General features: G+C 28.5%; 1 protein-coding gene across 1 annotated transcript in view; it reads right to left on the bottom strand.

Moving 5' to 3' along the window:
• Positions 1-18,212: 18,212 nt before the first annotated feature.
• Positions 18,213-22,488, bottom strand: part of LOC119676370 (baculoviral IAP repeat-containing protein 6-like) — a 13,026-nt gene continuing 8,750 nt past the window's right edge. The window contains exon 15 of the mRNA XM_038087605.1: positions 18,213-18,446. Within this exon, the coding sequence (XP_037943533.1) occupies positions 18,213-18,446 (234 nt within the window). The remainder of the gene's footprint in view (positions 18,447-22,488) is intronic.

Here is a 22,488-nt window from a genome sequence, read left to right as displayed (position 1 = left end):
TCATTCTATCAAACTACGAATTATTTACTCCACACTATCTCGACTTTTATTTGCGATTAATGAAATGAAATAGTTTTGGACTGAATTTATGCCAAGAAAACCAAACAAAATAAACCGAAGCGAAAAGTTCATTCTGTTAAGAAAATATTGATAACAGCACGTTTCGCATAAATATTGTGTAAATCAAGTTTTGTTTGAGTTTCCAATAAGCCAAACAAAAATTGTTACGCACGAAGTATGAGTGAGAATGAATCCAATAGACAAAGATAGCATTACCCGATGGGATGGATATAACTCCCAGTTTTGTCGCACAGTGAATTTGTCTTACTTTACTTACGTTACGTTACGTTACGGTTTACATTTTCAGATAAGTAGGTGGGTTGATTGCTATAAACAAATAGCAAGCTTTGCACACTTAACTAAAGTCTATTCACGAGTATCTATTAACGTTTGTGGGTAATACAATGCCATCACCATCACCATCACCAACGCCAACAAAAACAACAACAGAACAACTATAAGTTTTCCTCAAATTGAGCTCACACCTCAGTGTTTCTTCAATGCACAAGTATCTGCTGAATGCTAAATTGAATGGATTTTCTCCGGCACAAAACAATGAGTAATGACGATGACGAAAGCAAAGACTGCAGTGTCATTTTATTCAGCCAAAAGTTTAATCACAGATAGATTAATTCAATTACTAAGAAAACTAACTTTAAATATTTCTTACTTACTTATTCTTTTATTTAACTACACTTTTGACATTGAACGCAAATTTAAGTCAAGTCCTAGATTGGTTAATGGTTCTAATTTAAAGATAAAGACAAAGGAACAAAGAGTAAAAGAGACAATTCGACAGTAAAATATATTATTTGTTTAGCTAGTAATGAGCAATTTAGTATGCTGACTTAATTAAGTTTGTTAAGAGTTTGAAATAGTAAAATGAAATAAACTTTATTTCGGTAATAGAGAACATTTGAATTAACAACTTCTATTAAGGTATCTGATTTTGTGTTATCGCTCCTCATCAGATGTCAATGCTATATTGAAAGAGTTGTTTCAATCAGTAGGAGAAAGTAAATGTAGAGGTAGACCGTTTTTTCGTTGAAATGATTAATTTAAAGCGCGGTGCAGGCTATCACTTTTGAGTGTCATTCAAGAGAGAAAATTCATGTATGATACTTGAAAATAATAGTCTACACCTTGAAATGGCACATCATTCAGCTTTTCGTTAACATGTTGTGAGTGATAGTCTATCACCCAAAAATTTCCATTCGTCATTCAAGAGTATATTTTTACATAGTTGCACTAACACACAGCGTGCGAAACACATCTTCGGCGTGCGTAAAACCCCTTATTCTTCAAAAATGTTGCTTGAATGACAACTCTTGCATGTGAGCATGTTCAAGTTCGGTCACTTGAATAAATTTGAGCAAGAGAGAGCGCAACTTGAATAACACTCAAAAATGATAGTCTACACCGCGCTTAAGGCAACACAGTCAGCAACGGCGTTTGTGTAAGAGTAATGCGAGATCCGATAACGCGTTATTATCCTCAATGAAGTCAGCAAGTAAACAGTTAAAAACGTGTTACTGTTTGATAAATTGAACATCGGAATTACCTACAACAATACTCATGTATAAAGTAGAGAAATTTTATTTGAACAAAGCTATTGCATCAATTGACATGGCTAAAATTTAAGAATTGCATGTTCATTTTATTGTAATTATTTCTCTTATTCAGCAGTATTAGCCCATAGTACACTTTTTTTTTATTTCTTATGTTTAACGCTTGGGTCGAAGGGCCAAAATTATTGTCATATAAAAATATTATATCCACCGTAAATGAATAATTTCAGCGCCTTCACGCAACGTGCAATTAATTGGGGTTAAAATAGTTAGAACTTAGATAGTGTATCTAGTTCAGTGAAGATTATAACGATAAATAAATGTCAATAAAATTATAAAAATATTTATTTTAAGCCAAAAATTTCCGAATAGTCCTGCTATACTACAGTTAAGTAAACATTTTCATAAACACATATTATTAGAAAATTTCTCCAATAGAAATATTAAAAATCCATACAATACTACACATAAAACAATAGCATTTTATGCTCTACTTCTGTAGTTTTATGCTTTATTTGTTCTAGCATAACAGCCTATAATTTTCCTTAAACTGTGTTTGACATCATAAAATTTTCTTCTCATAACAATTTTATATTACACATTTGTTTGCCAACAAAACAATAATAAATTAAAAAATAAAAAAAAAAATAGAACAAAAATATCTTTAAGATACCAATAGAGTATGTTTTTCTATTTTTAGTAGTAACATTTTTTCATGTATATTTTTAATGGAATATTTAGGAAATTCTTATTTAATATAAATGATATTGTGTAAATGACGTTTGTTTTAATGTAGTTTGCCTAAAATCAATATCTTGGGGCCCAGGTAGTAACACATATGATAAAAAATATATATGTACATTATTACAAGGTTCACTATGTGTATTGATGTTAATCATAAATTTATTTTACCTAAAAAAATATAATTTTTTACTACAATCATGAAATTCTTAAATAAACTTGATATATGTTTAAAAGTATATTAAGCAAATTATAGACATTAACACACTACAGTACATTGTCAACTATACTATATCCTTATATGTGCGTATCTATATATACGTATGTATAAAAGCGATTAATATATATATGCAAAATTATTAACGTTGTTGTCCTAAGAGATATTGAGGTAATCAATCTAATGGGAAATTGCGTGACTATACAAATCAATAAAATCATTTTTCAAAGCCAGCAGTTATAAAAATAAAAACGGAAATTGACTCAACTTGTAAGTTGTAATTATGCACGCCTCGCCATTTGTAATTCTCAACATAAGTGCAGACATTGGCGAACACCTCACATTTGCACCTTCTGTTGACAACTACACAAAAGCACAACTACACAATTACACAAATACACAATTACAGAATGAAACAACTGTGCAACTAACTACGTAACTATATATTATAGTAAGAGTAAAGGAAAAACTTTATAAAAAATTCAGATATTTTCATAAAATTACTAGTATTTCATAGTTTAATTTGTATTTATACACAACAGCGGTTTATGCAAGCATTATTGACTTTTAATGACCAGAACAGTTGAACTTTTATCAAAAGAGTATGAGTTACCCAATGCTTTATCCAATAATTAACCACAACTCCTTTACAAAAACTCCTTTGAACAAAACTACGAAAAAGTCCTTATTTAAACTTTGTACCATAAAATATTGATTAAAAAATTAACATTAAAAAAGTCGCATGCTTAATTATACGAAATTCCCATGGGCTTATTTGCTCACTTTAATTGATTTAATTGCAATTAAAATAAAAGTTCTTAAATGTCATTTATTTACAATACAATATAAAATACAGCTCTTATATTTATTAACTACACAAAGTGTTTTCTGTTTTTAACAAACAGAAAAGTTTTGCTTACTAATTAAACTGAGAAGCCAGTAATTATTAAATTATGAATAAAGAAATTGACTCTGAAGTAAATAGATTGACAAAATAGTTTGTCACGTAAAATTTTCAAACTTTTTAGACTTTATAAAGTTTAAAAGATTCATGAAAATAAATAAAAATCTTTGTTTATTAGCCACGTTAAGTAATCCTAAAATTAAAGAAAAAATTTAAAAAGTTATAAAAAGAAAGAAGCTATAGAAATGAATCAGTGGGTGTCGATATCTGTTACAGGTTGTTCTTACTTTAATTAACCAGTCGGAAACTATTCTAGATACCTTCTCAAAAACTATTCGGATTTCGTAAATAAAACACACAAATTTAAATTTTATTCCAAATTTATTTTATCTCCTCCAAAATATGCTCCTTCTGAAACGATACACATATGCCAACGCTTAACCCAATCTTTCATACACTTTTCGTAGGCCCGTGAAGGTATGGCTTTTAGTTCCTTCAGTAAATTCTCTTTTACCGATTCAATCGACTCAAAACGCTTACCACGAAGGGGCAATTTGAGTTTCGGGAACAAGAAAAAGTCGCACGGATCCAGATCTGGCAAATATCATAGTAGACGGTAGCTCTTAAATTACCGTCTACTATGAGGGCTCAAAGCTTAGTACGTGTATCGTACCGATGCACGAGGTACGATGACTACCAGTAAAGCAATCATACCGTCTGCTCTTCTGAAATTCTTTTCTAAGCCGAAATAAATGTGATCGAAAAAGTAGTGAAACTACAACAAGCTACCATCATTCGAATATTACTATCTTTGTATATAGTCAGGCGGCAATGAAAGCCATTAAGTCCAACATGGCAAAATCAAGAATTGTAATCAAATATCTCACTTACCTAATAAACATTTATTACAACAAGGTCCTTTTTTTCTGGACATAAAGACATCGCAGAGAACGAACTAACAAACAAGATCACAAAAAGAAACTTCAAAGCAGACATAAACGAATAATTCTTAAATATGTGAACTTTTTAAGATCATAGATGATTAACCAGTACGGTATGGATGCGGTATATGCGGATACCATATATGATAACGTATAAATTATGAACTAATTGCTTAAACTCTGAGGGCGCTATGATCTCAGGCTTACATTAGATAGAAAAAGAACGAAAAAGCATTTGGTTTTAACAAATCTGCAGTTAATGTGCTTACTAAAGTACAAACTAGGCACTATGCTATTGCATCAAAACTATTGATTGTCTCCAATCAAATATTTATCAGAAATCTACAAATAAGAACAGATTAGAATTAGAAGTATTGAAAGAAAGTGTTATCATAAAAAGAAAGGTACTTGAATCGACACTACAAAAAAATAGAAATTGATAAAATCCAATTCAGTGATACTATTTTCAGTGAATTTGTTTTTAGTGACCCTAATTTCAATGAATCAATTTTCAATGAACCTATTTTCATTTTAAATGTAACTATTGCCATTAAACTTTATTTTAGTGAACCTATTATCAGTGAACTTATTTTTAGTGAATATATTATTAGTAAACTGGTTTTTATTCAACCTATTATCAGTGAATTTCATTTTAATGAACCTATTTTCAATAAATCTGTTTTGAGTGACTTTATTTTCAAGGAATTTCAGTGAACATGATATCAGTGAATCAATTTTTAGTAAACCTGTTTTTAGTGAATCAATTTTTAGTAAACCTTTTTTAGTTAAGCAATTTTACTGAACCAATTTTTAATAAACCTATTTTCCGTGAATCAATTTTAGTGAACTTTTTTTTAAGTGAACCTACTTACATTGAGCCTATTATCAATCAACCACTTTTTAGTGAAGTGGTTATTCTCATTATTGAACTCATTATCAGTAAATCTTTTTTTAATGAATTTATTTTCAATGTAGCTGTTTTACAGAGAACTTATTTTCAATAAACCTATTGTCAGTTAGCCTACAAAAGTGAACTTAACTACAGTGAGCATATTTTCAGTAAACCTATTATCAGTAATAGGTTTACTAAGTTCTTTTAGTGAAATTCTTTTTAATGAACTTTATTTCAGTGATCTTGTTTTTTAGAGAGATTTTAAATTTATTTCCATAGAACCTATTATTAGTTGACCTGTATATATAAACTTATTTTTAGTGATCCAATTATATCACTAAACCTACTGAAGGTTTGTCATATTGAATAATTGAAATTAATGTATTACTCTTAAAAGAAACTTCTCAGCTAAATAATATCGAATTATGCCTCAAAATTAATTTATCAGTCATCTATTAAACTTACTTAGTGATATGAAAAAATATTTCTAATACTGTCTGTTTCACACAAATTTTTAAAATTTATACAATAGAATGTATGGTAAAAGAAACTTTGACTTATACTTATACAAACATGATTGAAAAGTTTTTGTTTTTTAACACATTATTATATATTTTTATTCGATTTACATAAACTATATACACATGTACTTTAATGTCACACATGCAAATAATAACTGACATTTTCCATATTTAACAATGAACTTTTGATTTTTTTATCTTTTTGACATGAAACAATAAATGTCAGCACAAATTTAATAGCATTGAACTCGAATGTCTTGTGCAGATGTACCAATTCATGTATATTGACAGCAAGATTTACGAAAACGTCATTGACAATCCACTTAAATGCTTGTTAAGTCTGAAAATAAACAATAGCAACACACACAAGCAACAAACTCACCAACAACATCAGCAACATCATATCGCATTTAAGCGTAGACATTCAATAACCACAAATTAAACAAATGTTGTCAGTTGCACATCATCCAACCAGATTGATGGTGTGAACAAACACGCACCAATCCAAAACACACACTCATGCTGAGCTGAACTGAACTGAACTGAGCTGAGCTGAGCTGAGCTGAGCTAAATTGCGCTCCGATAAGCCAAGCAGAGCTACGTCATGAGCTCATAAATGTGACACTAATAATTTAAGAATATCCCTAGCTTCTTACTGTTTATATCTGCAACTCACGCAGATAATACATATTTGCATACGTAAATGCAGATACGGATACAACGACTAATACGATATTGTTCAGTGTGAACGTAATCGTACTATTCAGACGTGTTTGTAATTTATTGATTAAGTTCAATTTAAATTCAGTTTAAGCACATAAAACAACCGAAACTACTTATCACACATACTCGTAATTATAACATGAATCAAGTATCACAGTATGCAATTACATCTACATCGAGTACTGTATTTAGCATATTATATGACAAAAGCGCTTTAGACAATAGATAAATGCTACTGCTTCTTCTTTCTTCTTCTTCTTCTGCTGCTGTTGCTGCTGCTGCTATTGCTGCAGTCTAAGATGTTGTTAGTGACAATTTAACACTTTACTCTGTGATAAACCTAGTGCTGTGTGAAAAATTATTAACTTAACTAAACAAACGCAGACATTGTAAATATTATTGATTATACATGTAGTAGCATTTAAAAGGACGACGTGATTACATTAAAGGATTAATGGAAGCATTGACGTGGGCAGCAACAAATATTTTTGTATGAATAATGAATGAATTGCTTAGATAATTAAATGCAGAACTTTTTTCTTTTGTGGTTTCCCTAATAGTTGTATATTAAAAGCTTCATTGATAATATTAAAATATAAATTATTGAAACATGTTGGTTTATTAACTTTTAACAATTGAGGTATAGATTTATCTTATTATTACTAAAACTTTGACGTGAAATCGCCCAGCAGTCGGTACTACGGCCAGAATAGTCCTATTGTACCAAATTTCACACAAAGCTCTTTAAAGCTTTATGAACAAAGTCCACAAATGAATCTAGAGAAGAGCCCTTAATCTGTTCTGATGACAGAAATTCCCTATATAACAAGTTACTTTTGGGCGTTATTAAAGCTGAAGAGTCACAAAGAATATGTATAGTAGTTTCCTCATCTTCGAAGCATAATCTGCATTCCAAATTAGCAGATAATCGTAGTTTATGAAGCTAATATTTCAGGCCATTAGATTCATCTCAAACTCCTAACTTAAAGTGTTATTATTTAATGTACACATCCTTTGATCAAATCTAAAAGAAGAAATTAAATTTAGAGAAAAAATATATTCTTTTACCTTTAACATAAAATCAAAATATATCATATTACATAAAATATTATAAAATAAATCAAATAAATTCAAATAAATTTTTCTTAAATTTTATTTTATTTGTCTTTAATTAAAATTTAAATTAAATTATTCGTAGCCCTTGTCAGAGTTGACCTTTATGTGAAAAAGTTTTCAATTGCTGACGTTTGGTATCTGCATAAATGTACGAATAAAATCTAATTGCTTTTAAAAGAGTACAAATTTCAAAGGACGTCAAAGTAGAAGATATGAAAAAAAATCAATAAATATTTATATGAAAATGTGATTGAAAGCTTCTGAAATTTTCAATTATTTAAAGTTTGTTGGAAAAAAAATTCTAATGAGTAAATGTGAACTTTTCACTTTATGACAAGTGTATCAAGTGTCAAAGTATCTTTGATTTTATTTTCAATAATTCGATTAATGCACTCTGAACTCAATGAAAAATTATTGAAAAAAGCTTTTATTTATTAAAAATAATTTCACATAGTTTTATTTTCATTAATTTCATTGCACAACTTTTAATTAAGTTTTTTGACTTTAATTTAAATTACATATATCAATCATAGTTTAATTACCTTTCGGTAAATATTTGAGAAAAATTAAAATATTAAATATTTATAATTTGACACAAAGAGATACTATTGAAACTATCCTCATATTGTTTATTCAAATAATAATCATAATAATAATCTTGTTAATAAAGAATAATTTCGAATTGATGGTACAGAAGATGACTATAATAATTATAATAATTTGATTTGATTGATTTATAGAACAAACATAAGAATAATACATATATAATACTCATACGCACTGTTGTACAAAATATAATACTGAAGTTGAATTTAAAATTCAACAAAAAATATTAGTAAATTTATTATTATTTGATAACTATTTATTTATTAATAATTATCTATATATTATAATTTATATTGTAAGCTTTAAATTGTGTTTAATTTTGTGGTAAGCAAAAACGAAAAGATATAGTACATTTTTGGTTGAGTATACAACTGTTTCGAATATTGTAAAATACACATAATCAGTGCAGTTTTTAGATATATTCCTATATTTAATTATTTCTAAATAATTTTTTCAAACTTCAAGAAAGCTTAATATTAATAATTATAAACAATTTTAATTATATACATTATTTACAAAAAGTTCAACTTATTATCTTTACAATGCAAAAAATTTTAGATCTCTATTATTTACTGAGTCTGAAATATAGTCATTTAAAATTTGGTCTGAAATGCAAATTCTCAAAAATCCATGAGTCGATATCTCCTAATAAAGTAAATGTAAAAGTTTTTTTCCGTCACTTATGTATATTCATTTAAAATAATAAACACATACAAAATCAGAGATGACCATTGCAATCAAAGACCATTGCGATTTTAGAAGAATGACTCATATCGTTAAAAGCAAAAAATTTGTATTTGCAATACGTCAGTAAATTTTATGTACAAATGCTATTTATTAGAAAAAGAATTGAATATATTTAGAATTCAACTGTGCATTTGGAACATGTTTTTAAAATTGAACCTCATGCGCAGTTTCTCTGCTTGGGTTCCTGTACACCAATGACCAGAAAGAACTGCAGTAAACCTTGTAGTGTTCACGCGGTCTCTTTTGATGAATTCCGAGGATCTATTTTTATTATAGATGAACCATGTTAACCTGGAAATTGCACATGACTTAAGTGCTTTCCATCTGTTATTGGTAAGATGCAGAAAGTAGAAGAAGGTAGTTCTCTTAATGGTCTCTAGGGTAATATAAACCGGTACCGCCAGAGTAGGTCTCTACGCCCTGTTATTTCACAGAATTTTATTGTCTCTTCCTTAAGAAAACACATTCCCAGGACCCTATTCCGTATATGCATTAGCGCAGAGCAATCTAACAGCACATGTGTGTCCAACTCCTGATTCTCTTCACAGAATCTACATTTTGTATCCGTAAGTATATCCAGTCTTGTGTCCTTTCTGTGGCAAGCTTTATTTTATTTTTAATGTTAACTAAAAGAAATTTCTTTTAATCAATACAAAGATCCTTTATATTAAAAATAATACTCGTAACTTTAGTAGTATGAAATTGAGATAATATTTACCATTGACACATATGCACATTTAATATTTATTATAAAAATTAATAATGCACTTAACTTACACAATGACCAAATTAACTTTGTCCATTGTTATCTTTGGAGAAAGTTATTTATAGTAAAATCAGTAAATAAATATTTCGTTCTATTGTAAGTAAATGTATCTGCATATTTGCACTTAATATAAGAACAAAACAAAAAGCACGCCTCAATAGATGCGAGAACATAAATTCTAATAAATTCTAATAAATATTTTCGACACATTAGTGAAAATGAGCGATAAATAAATAAGCCACTTAAATACATAAAAGAAAATCTACACAACAACAACAATATTTTCATAAGCCAACAAAGGACACAGTAGACTAACTGCAAATTACAAATAATAAGAAATCCAATAAATCTCTTTTGTATCTTTAGCCATACGTGAACTTACCTTACGGGCGCTGCTTCTAGTTAGAAAACACCCTGTAGTAGCGCTATCACACATTAATTTACTTTTTCTTTATTGCCAAAAGAAAAAGTTGCCAGCAATCGAGACCGTAAAAAATAAACCGAGACCGAGACCGAAACAGTAACAGAAACCAAACTAAATTGAATTCAATATCAAAGCGCAATACAAAAGAATCGACAACGGCAGCGACGACAGCGGCGACGCAAGCGTCAGTGGCAGCGGCAACAAAAGTAAATTGCGATATGTTGCCAAGCGAAGGAATAGAAATGTGAAGTAACCACGACTTCGTTGCCAAAGACGTTTTAGTGGTCTTCTTCTTCTTATACGTCTGCGTAGGTGAAGGTGAATACACTCGATTTCTTCTTTTAATTTTTAGTTTTTTTTTTATCTAATTTTCTTATTATTATACTTTTTTGTTTATTTCTTTTTTTTTTGGTTATTTTTCTAAAAAGCTAAGCATGCAGCGTGGCACAGAGGCAATAATCGAACAATAAAGAAAACTCAATACGTGTATTTGTTGCCAGCAGAAAATGTTGTCAATGCTCAGCTTAACGGTTAAGTATGTTTATATGTAGTTGTTAAATATACTATATTGTGTATATGTTTATTATATACGAGTATATGTAAGTCAGCTACGTTTTAAGTTGAAAAGAAAGCACAATAACAACACACTTCGCCTTTAGCAAAGAAACTGAAACTCTTCGTAGATATCAAAACATTTTCTGAAGACGCTGTGAAGTGCGTGAACGCACAAAATTCATTTAAAATTTTGTGTGTAATTTGTTTGTGTGTTTGTTTTGTTATAATTTTCTATTTTAGTTGTATTTTTTTTCGTATGGTATTTTTTCTTGCTTTCTATGCTTTCCCTTTGTTGTGTACTTTACTGCTTCATATCAAGCCTCTCTCATATGCTTGTTTATTATTAAAATATTTTAAGTTTAGGCAGGGCAGGACGGAATATTCGTGACGTTGTGCTTAGTTCAGTGCTTTAGACTCGTACGTCAGATATAATGATAGGTCGCTGGGATTTTATGAGTTTACGTTGAATTCTTATATTTTGAGTTTCATTTTTAAAGGACTACTCATCGTCCTTTATGTCGACACACATACACATACTTATATAGAAAAATATAAATTCATGAATCCACACATTGAGTCCCAACCAATAGAACACAACACTCATTTCAACACTTTTGAATTATTTTATTTTGGTTTAGATTAAATTGTTTTTCTTATTTTAAAAATAATATCAAATGATAGTTAAGCTGGGTATTATCCTTTTCTTTTTTTTTAACTTTGTCGTTGTATTATTTATTGTTATTGTTGATTTTTTTTCGTAAAATAGATTTCCTTAAATTTGTTTTCGTGTTTTTTATATATCTTTTCCGGTGGTTAAATATTTCATTTTACAAAGTATTATACATAATCATGTAATAAAAAATTATAGTGTTTTTGTAGGGTACTTTAAAAATTTAAGCATAGATTATATTATTTACAATATTATTAAATTAAATTTTTTTTTATTTATTTTATTTATTTTATTTAATTTTTTTAAACATGTAATTTAAAATGAGAACTGGAAATAATATTCTGTAGCAAGTGCTTCTATAAAAACAATCTAATGAATTTTACATCTTATGTCATATACTATATCTCACATGCTCTTCATGTCATATATTAGATCTAACAGTAATTTACATAAAAGAGTTTAACATGTTTAACTCCACGATAAGTGCGACCGTAATATCGCGACCGTAAACCATTCCTTTTTATAATCGCGGCTTTCGTCACCCCAGTCTCACCTGCGCAGTTGCGCCTTAACCCTACCTCCGGCACAATCCGCCTGTCTCCCTAATTTACTCTCCAGCTTTCTGGCTTATATGAACCTACCTCGCTAGATATTAATCCTAGCTGTTCACATCTCTTTCCCCTGATTACTGGAATGAAGTTTCCTCAACGCTGTGAAAATCTTCTCCTTTTATTCCTAAGAGGTAGTTTTAGTGGGTTCAAATCTCACACTGTGACTGTCGATGCCTTTCCACCTATTGTAAAAAAAAACTCTATAAAAGTTTTCCAACCTAACAGTTAACTAACCTAACAGTTAAACATGTTTAATTATAGGCGAACCTGTTTTAGAGCGTATTCAGCTATAAGCACGGTAAGGTTTCATCGATTAAATGATTATTCGAACTAACTAGGTTATAGAAAATTTGAGAATATTATTATTGAAATTTCATTTAAATGAATAGATCATATTTAAAGGTTTTTTTTAGTAGATCTTGGTTAAACATGTTTAATATGCCAGCAAAAACTTTTTGTTTTAAACTGTCTTAACATAATCAACTTTAACGTGTCATTTTATTTACATTATTGTAATGAACTATTATGATTATGCAATTTTAGTAAATGCGAATTTTTTTTTTGTATTTTAAATGGAATTTAATTGAAGTAACAAGTGTTTAGAATTATTGAATATTTTGAGTTAGTTTCAAGTGTTCAATAGAACCGATAAAGCAAGAGCCACTCATCAAATGAGTCGCAAGCTTTATGAATGTAAACCTAAAGCCATTTATCAGCCATTCATATTAAAAAGATTCCTTGAACATACTAAAATTTTGATATCTTGTAGTGATATTTGATAGATTTGCAAAATGCTACCTATTGAAAGCTCAAGCAAGTTTGCAACTAATGATCACGCAAGCCTCTATGCGCTCCTCCCATTGTTGGATGATGGGTTACGTTTCAGCATTTTGATTTTGGTTGCAATTTAATGGGACCACTCGGTATTACTGTCGAGTTCATAGTTTATTATGTTGAGATCCGAAGGAATTTCAATCCTTGAGGAATGAGACTAGATTGAGATGCTGTAATCTCTAATGTATTTATGGAGTATAACAAACAAAAAATTATGTTGTTCAAATATTATAAGTATCTACTATAAAAAAAATATAATTATATCAAACAATTTAATAATATATACAGTAAATATATATGTTACGATACATGGAGATTAATTATAGTTTAAGCAAAAAAATTAGCAATATTTAAGGGAAGAATTCTGAGAAAAATTTTTGAACCTATGTACCACAAAAGATACAACCAAGAGCTAGAACGACTAGTTGAACACGATACAATAATTGCTGTTTGTTCAACTAGTCGTTGAACTATCACTAGTCGTTCATAATCGTTAAAAAAAAAAATCACCGATATATGTAAACAAAAAAAAAATGTGAATAAATTTTAACATTAAATGTTAATTACTAATAAACGGTTAAGTGAATTACACTTAATTAAAAATTACAAAAGTTATTGGCTTTGAATATCTCACTATTAATTCCTATTATAAGTTAATTAAATTTTTTATGTCAATATGAATTAAATAAATTGAAAATACTTTGATTTAAATATTAAAACAAATGTCATACAATCAAAATTGATTATCAGAGCATATCTATCAGTCACTCAGTCAATAAGTCAAATCAATTATCTTTTATATTGAAATATGAAGTAATGTACTAAGTGCTGACTTCACTTACTTACAATGACAATAGAAGAAAAATGTAGATACATATAAAGAAAGAATTTTAATATTAAAAACTATTTTTAATATTATTTCTTATTTTCTTAGTCACATATTTACTGCCATTAAAGTCACGTATCTTTCAATCAAATCTTAATGCCTCGATATTAATGGAAATTTCTTTTACTCCCAGTTTAGAATTTCAAATACTCGTAAATGGAAATCATTGCGAGGCAAAAACATTCCTCCTTTCATTGTAATATTATTTCTTGGGTTTTTCATATATTTCTATTGAATACTGGAGCAGTTATTTTTACAGTGTATTTACGAGTCTATTATTCTCCCACAACAATATTATTCGAAAATTCCTATTCTATTATTCTGACCTTACTAGGAGATACTTCAAATATGTATTATATGAGCATTTTATTATCATATTAAATTATTTGGTAATAATAAAAACTTATTTAAAAAAATAAATGATTAAAAATTCTATACGTTTAATAAACTTTAATATTTTTATAATAAATCTTTTTAAGAATTTCATAAACCAACTAACTGCATGCACTTCAGACTGCAAAAGATTTAAACTTTACTATTCAGTGCTTAAGTTGAACGAAATTTTATATCTGAATAATTAAATGAATTTTAAAAAATTTGAAATTGTGAGATATGAGAAAAATATACTACGTAAGAATATAAGGAATTTTATGCACTTCCAAAACGGATATTGCCCGGAAAATGTATGCACTAAAAAGGAGTTAGAAAAGTTTCTCTACTAAAATTTTGGTATTAATTTTTCATTAACAGAACCCCAATTTAACTATGAAACATACACTTTTGAAGTTTTATGCAAATTTTGTTTTAATTAGTGAAATACATATTTGAACATTTTTGAGAAAGAAATACAGAATCATTTTAGTTTTGAAAAGTTTATAAAAATAAAACTGTTAAATTAACATTTATACGATTATAAAAAATATTTATCCATACCGCATTCAAAAAACTAGCTAAACGTCATCTATTCATTCATCTATTCATTAGTACTAGAACTTGCCATGAGAATAAGGATGGTGCCATATATGCATATTTAATGCTTAATATGAATTTTATTAATAAATCAATTTATTCTTGTGAGATCATTCTTGTGTAGTGTAGTGATTAAGTTCATTAAAATAAAGCCTTTAAAGCAATAGAATGTATACTAGCATGGTAAATATATTAAATGAACCTGCCGTTTCAGAAATATGGTTGTCACGTGAGCGAGTTTGTTTAATAATAGTCATATAAGCTTAGATCTACGTGAAGGACATCATTGAGAAACTGAATCAACCACAGTGGTAGCTAACAGCACCATAAATGCTGCAAATAATGCCAATGCTAACTAATAGCACCAATAATACCGGCTGAACTCTTTTGTGATGTTTGCTTTTATATGAACATATTAATAATAAGTAATAATAAATGTTTATGGACGATTTAAACAGTGAATTATTATATAATATTCTAAACACTAGTAAGAGGTCATAGTGATGATAGTAAACAAGTAATTAAAGAAGGCAGGCCGAAGCTTAAGTAAATAACCCCTATTGAGGGATGGACAATGACAAAGTAAATAAACAGCACTTTATACTCAGTACTTGTTTACAGGAAATCCAAATCGATCGGTATGTATTTATTGTGCACTGAGAATCAAGCCCTACTATTTAATTGCTCTGTTCTCTGATTCTAGACATAAGTGTGGTGATTTTAATAAAATTTTAATTCAATTTGTGATTACAAAAGTTGCCAGGAATGTCCATATGACTTGGTACCTATGAGTCTTTGGAAACACTACCTTAAATAGCCTGTGATTTTGGATCTGAACTATTCATCTTACTTATTATTTAGTTTGAGAAACATATATTAAATGTATTATGCATATACTCTAGACACTTTTTGGGTAATTTGATAAAATTTAACAAATACTTTGCCTTATCTTAATTTAAACATTTATATTAATAACGGAACCTAGGCATTATGAAATTGGTTATTATCTAATCTAGTAATTTGGAATGTTCCAGCTTCTGAATAATGTTTGAGCTTCTCGATGATGTTCGAGCTGCTCCATGATCTTCGAAATAGTCAATTAAAAAAATTTACTTGCATTAACCATTTTATATAAGGCACGAACTAATAATAATAACATAAATTTCAATTACTTAATGACAACCATGTCAGCGAAGCTTGGATACAGAATGCACCAATGAAAATTTTAAATGATCAATAGGAAAACCAATCAGAAGTTATACTAACGTGATCCCGGAGTGAGACAAGATCTCTTGGAATGAAGAGAAAGGGTTTAATTCGTGTGACTCATGCACTCTCTTTCCAGTGCACTGTTTGTAGTCTCCCCCCATTTTCCTGCCACGCAAATAACAGTATTAATAATAATAATTAAGTAATTAATAATTAAGTCTGAGGCCGAAATGTATATGTTAGACGTCTATAAAAATACTTATTAATTTTAGTTTTTTGTTAGAGTTTAATGGCATAATAATATTAATTGTTGTGTAATGACAATTTAGATTTTATTTATAAAATCTATTTTATGTTTATATAATCTGTTTTATTTTTATAAAATTTATTTTATATTATAAAATAAAATTGAAAGAATAGTACTTTGTATCTAAATTATTTATGTATCCATATATTCAATAGCTATTATTATTCTGCATTTTACATTTCTCCAAACAAAATTTTTTGTTAAATTTATGAAAAGTATAAAAACTGAATTTTACTGATTTTATATGTATTCAAAAATATTGAAAAAACAATTGTTTTTAATATTAAATTTCTGAAGTACATAACTTTATTATTTCGTGGTTTGCTCAAATATGTTTTCATTTAAGATTTTTGCTGTGGCTTGAGCTGCTGTTGTGGTAGAAAGTATACTTTGTAATGCAATGCCGACTTAAAGCAAACTTTAATCCAGTAAGAGCTAAAGTTTTTTAATAATTAAAAATACTTATAAGTTACAAATATTATATCTGAAGCAGTGCTTAACCTCAACTTTTTGAAACGAAGCAAAAGGAATATATAGCAATGAACTTTTTAAGAAAGAAAGATTCATGCCTTTAACTATAGTTGAAGTGCAGAAATTTCTGGTAAAAGTTTTAAAAAGAATAAATAAATAATATTAATACTTAAGAACTACTACCAAAAAACGTTGACGTGGTTAGTTTTGTCTTAGTTCTTTTTTTTTTGATATTTCTTAGGACTCAGATATATTCGTAACTGATTTTCACAAGTTTTCTACATACTTATGTGACGTGGGTTTCCTGCTTGTCGGTTGACTTTACTGACATTTGATTTTGGGCATGAAATTACAAAAATTTTACTTTACCACTTTTGTTAGACAAAAGATGTAGGCAGCATACAAGTGGGTGGTGGTGTACACAGCTTCAAGGGCGAGCTGAATACTCCTCAAATTAAATTTAGCGTTTGAGCAAATAAAGTTATAAGAGTAACAAGATACGATTTTTAGGATACACAAAAAAAGTTAAGAAAATCGAATATAGTAAGCACATGTATGTTGATTGTTTGAATGTAGGCGAAGACATGATGTTTTGTTCTTCTTCTTACATTAATTTCCTTTGTAAAATTATTTATAATTCTTTGTGTAATAATAAGGTTAACGGTTGCTTTCTATAGTAATTTTCAAGCCAATACTTATTTTAGAAAAACTTATAAAAATTTATTTTTTGTTTTCGTAATACTTTATACTTTATATATATGTAGAAACAAAAATTCTATTAAATTTAATAAACGCGTGAAAAGAATCTATAAAATTCAAAGGTGTAAAATTAATTTCGTTAAGTAATTTGTTAATTAATTATTCAACTGCATAAATTTAAAATTTTTTACATAAAACTCCTAGTCTGTATACACATATATAACAAATACACATACAAGCAAAAAATTCTGTATAATTTTTAGCGCCTAAATATATGCAAAGTAACTTGTGTATCAATGACGAAAGCGCGTGTTAGCACACATATATATGAGTCATTGTAGCACGTTTTTTATTTATAATAAGTTATTCATCCAATTCTCATTTTAAAAATATTTAAAACATTTATTTAATAAATCATTTACAACATTTACCAGTACAGAATTCATTGAAAAATAAGCATTAATAATTGACTTTTAATTATTTTATATTTTCTATATATATATATTTTAAAATATTTTTCAAGAAATTATTTTAAATTGCCTTAAAACATTTTCTTATTTAATTTATTATATATATTTTTCATTTGTTACACTATTTCGTCAACAAAATATTTCACTACTACTACATTTTTTTTTTTTTACTATGTGTTCATATATTTTTTACTATTTTTTGTTGAGTATCTTTACTACTTTTACTACGCTAAACGCACCGACCGACCGAACGACCGACCGACGCACTCAATTGAACTTTTCTTATTGAAAGCGCCAGCAGCGTATCAGCGTGTCAAATTCTTAACGAGTAAAATGGAGCAAGTTTTCCCAACAAAATTCGATAAATTGTTACGGGAGCGAAAGCTCCTTTTTTGTTCGTATTTCGTGTATGTGAAATTCGTAGTATTTGTTGAATGTGTTTGTGCTTTTGATGGTTCACGTATTTGTGTTGATGTTGGAACTTTACGTATTGTATGTGTGTGTGTATATAGTGATGTTGTATTTGAATATGAGTTGCTCTGTGGAAATTGTATTAAAGCAAAAATTATTAAAAAGGAAAAGGGAATTGTTGGGAAAGTGTTGCCAGACGAAATATTTTTGACTGTAGCGAATTGTTGCAAAATACCACAATGAAGGTGAAAATTTTAATGAATAAATGAAATTAACTAAAATAATTTCATTACATAAAACATCAAAGAATGTTAGCGGAAAATTAACTGCACTACACAAATAAAGCACACCAACAAATCTATTATTTACTATTTAGCTACTAAATGTTTTTCAACTAATTTTTTTTACATATTATTATTTTTAACAAAATCTTTCATTTAAAAACTTACTGCAAATAATTCAAAACTTAAAAGCTAAAATTCTTAACTGTTATAATATCTTGTAAATGAAATGAACTTCATTTAAAATTAAAATAGAATAACAATAATTTAATAGGGGCTTTGAACAACTTCCTTTTGAGTTGTATATGATATTTATGCAGTTTTTCAAATTTTAGGAGATGTATATATCGAGCAAAGTTTTCTATTTTCAAAGAACAAACTGCTCGATTTAACTTCCTATCTATATATTTAAATTAGTATTCCAATTATAAACTTCTCTTACATCTATTTACTAACTTGAGTTGCCAAATCCAATAAAAATCTCTGTCAAAATTTCATTTAAGCACCATACTAAGATGCTTATATACTGACATCCATACAACCAGACAAATAAGCAGCGGATAACGCTCAATCAGTTCATCTAGTCACACCAATCAAATTTATGAATGATATATACAGACATATATTGACAGACGTCCTTACGTCCCGGTGTATTATCGTGAAAAACTCAACTTTTCTGAAATTTCGGACTAAATCTTTTATTAAAAGAAATCCTATTTATTTATATCAGTCTGTCTAATTTTATTGACAATTAGTATTTGTAAAAATACTTATATTGATAAAAAATTATTTTGATTAAACTTCTAGATGTATTGAATGGCATGAGTAGATTACACACAGTATCATATCAATATATACTTATGTGTGTTAGTGTAAGTTATTTCAAAAACGTCACAAGGAATCTTTTCTCTTCACTCTGTGAAAGTATTCAAAGATCACATTTAAACCGCAAACGAATTTAGGTGATTATATATAAATTTGCATATCTCCTTGCGAGTGTGGATAGTTTTTCTTTGATTGTATGCATATGTCTTCTTTGATTGTATGTCTTCGTGGTTGCTAAACAAAAAACTTCTAAACATTTATGGAACATGAAAATTTATTTCTTAGCTTCAATGCCGAACTGGCGCAGTTGTCTAACAGCAATACTATATATATTGCTGAAATACAATATTTAAGATGACTTATACATAGTGCCGAATAACCTTTTATTTAAACAGATCCTTACAAGAAATTAAAATAGTTTCAGGGGAAAAGCAAGAGCGAAACCGACGATCAAAATCATTCACAAGATATTTTAAGGTAATAAACTGTAAACAGCTAAGAATAGTGTGGATAATAAAATAAAATATATAAATAAAATATAATTAACTAGACTCAACTACATAACATCGATTTTACATTCAATAGGTTTTGAATAAAAACTTCCGATTGTTACCCGAACTTTAAACCAAACTATTGTAACCGGTTATGAACCAGTGTCTTAACAACAAATCATATTAGTGTTAACGGAAATATTCGACTATTTAATCTACTTATTATGATTATACGCTTAATATATTGGAAACTGAATGAATAATCAGAACAACCACTGTACTGAACAACTTTAGAGAGTAGGTATATGATAAAACTAACAATCTTATAATAAATTATCGGGTAAGGCATAATCTTCTTATTCGTATATTTGCTTTTATTATGCATTATTTTTTGATATATATATATTTTTTGATATATATATATTTTTTGATATAACTTAGTAAGCCTTAGACAATATATCATAACGTGGGACTGTCTAGACATCATTAATATTTATGTGAAATTTTAAATTGTCTACTCAATAATCGTGTTGCCTGTCGTAATTATCAAATTGGCCTTTTAATAATTAAATTGTCCCCTTTAAAAAAAAATTGCACCCTTAACAACTGCCTCTTTTCACGATTAAATTACCACTTTGTCGGGTGTTAGACAAACATTATTAAACACGAACAATGTGTTAAAAAAAATTATGTCTTCCATAACAAACATTTTCTCAGTGCAGTATTTTTTTTTAATCTCAACATAGATTAATCAAAGCTGGAATCCCATAAGTCTCTCGACTTTCTCCCATACTTTATTCAATTAATACCACTGACCTTTAAAAAATGGTGTCCAACTTATTATATTTGTACGCTGATGACGCATACAGCCTGTATTCGAATGTAAATGCAGCTAAAACTTCAAACTCTCTAAGTATGTTTGAAGATATTATCACTTACTTTAGGAATAGAGGATGAAAGCCCAATGATGACAAAACAAAACACTCTTTATCATTCATAAACGTTATCAGTATTCATAACACCCTTGCGTTTTTGTAGAATAAATTTTAATTTAGCACTCCACTAAATGAATTACCTCATCATGACTTATGAGAAGTTGATTTGAAAATATTACACTGAAATAAAAAAACACTATCTGTACTCAAACTCTGAATTAACTTCAATCTTTTTTCAAATCAAATAAGCTTAAGTGTTTCTTCTAGTAAGACATCTAAATCCACACTTCAGGAACAGCAAACATATTAAAACATCATCCTAAGTAACAATAAATATAACAATAAATAAAAATTCCATATTATATTAGAAACTCTAATGTTCAGAGAAATCATTTTATTGCATCTGTTACAAAATGTCTGAAAGTTAAAGTGTCTTAACTATCCCGCAAAATAGATGATCATGCTAACAATTCTTTAGCAAATATATCAAAACATCATCCTAAGAAAGATATACAAAATTCCATGTAATATTAGAAACTCTAATGTCCAGAGACATATTTTTATTAAAACTATTATGGAATGTGTAAAAGTTAAAGTGTCTAACTATTCAGCAAAATAGATGATCATCCTAATAATTCTTTAGCTCCATTTAGAGATTTCAAGTGATAAAGAGTTCAGAAATTCAAAGAGATTTGCCGATATTCTTTCTGTAACATTTTAAAAACAGCTATGTTACAATTATGTAGGTTATGTAGATGGCCACGATTTTTCATTGTTGAAAACGTGCACTAAGGAAAGAGTATAGGTTCTTACTCCATTAAATTTCAATTCACATAATTTTAGACTGTTTTTTGTTTTATAAGATATAATTAAATTAAATGTGGGTGCGAACCTCTTGAAGCGAGTATATGAGACAAAATGTCGTCTTCACCGTGGAAAATGCCATTTAATGACATTTAAGAATGTGTACCTAACATTATACTAGCTCCTAATAAAAGTATCAATAGTTAAAATAAAAATAACTCAAACTTCTACTAACAAAGTTTTATAGTACAAGTTTAAAATCAAATAAAATTTTATATACGTATATACATTAAGACCGAAAAGTTTTCGGAAATTCTCATTTAAAATTCGCGCGCTGTATATTTTTCGATATTTTAAGTTTATGTAGTTTGGCAGCACTGTCCTTAATTACTATGCCAAAAATGAGCGCGATCTGTCAGACAGTTCGTTTACGGCAGCTGTTGAAACCAGTTCACCTCAGTAGGGCGTTGCGAAAAAAACAATGGAAAAAAATATTGAACAAAGAGTTTGCATCAAATTTTGTGTTTCGAACGAAATTTCGTGTGCAGAATCGTTGCGAATGCTACAAAAGGCTTATGGGGAATCAGTTTTATCGAAAACTCAAGTTTATGAGTGGTACAAAGCCTTCCAGGACGGTCGTACGACCGTCGAAGACATTTCGCAACGCACTACTGAGGTGAACTGGTTTCAACAGCTGCCGTAAACGAACTGTCTGACAGATCGAGCTCATTTTTGGCATAGTAATTAAGGACAGTGCTGCCAAACTACATAAACTTAAAATATCGAAAAATATACAGCGCGCGAATTTTAAATGAGAATTTCCGAAAACTTTTC

The sequence above is a fragment of the Teleopsis dalmanni genome, chromosome 2 (genome assembly GCF_002237135.1).
Source record: "Teleopsis dalmanni isolate 2A chromosome 2, ASM223713v2, whole genome shotgun sequence".
NCBI lineage: Eukaryota > Metazoa > Arthropoda > Insecta > Diptera > Diopsidae > Teleopsis > Teleopsis dalmanni.
Note: the sequence above shows the minus strand (reverse complement) of the source record. Positions and strands in the feature narration are given on the sequence as shown.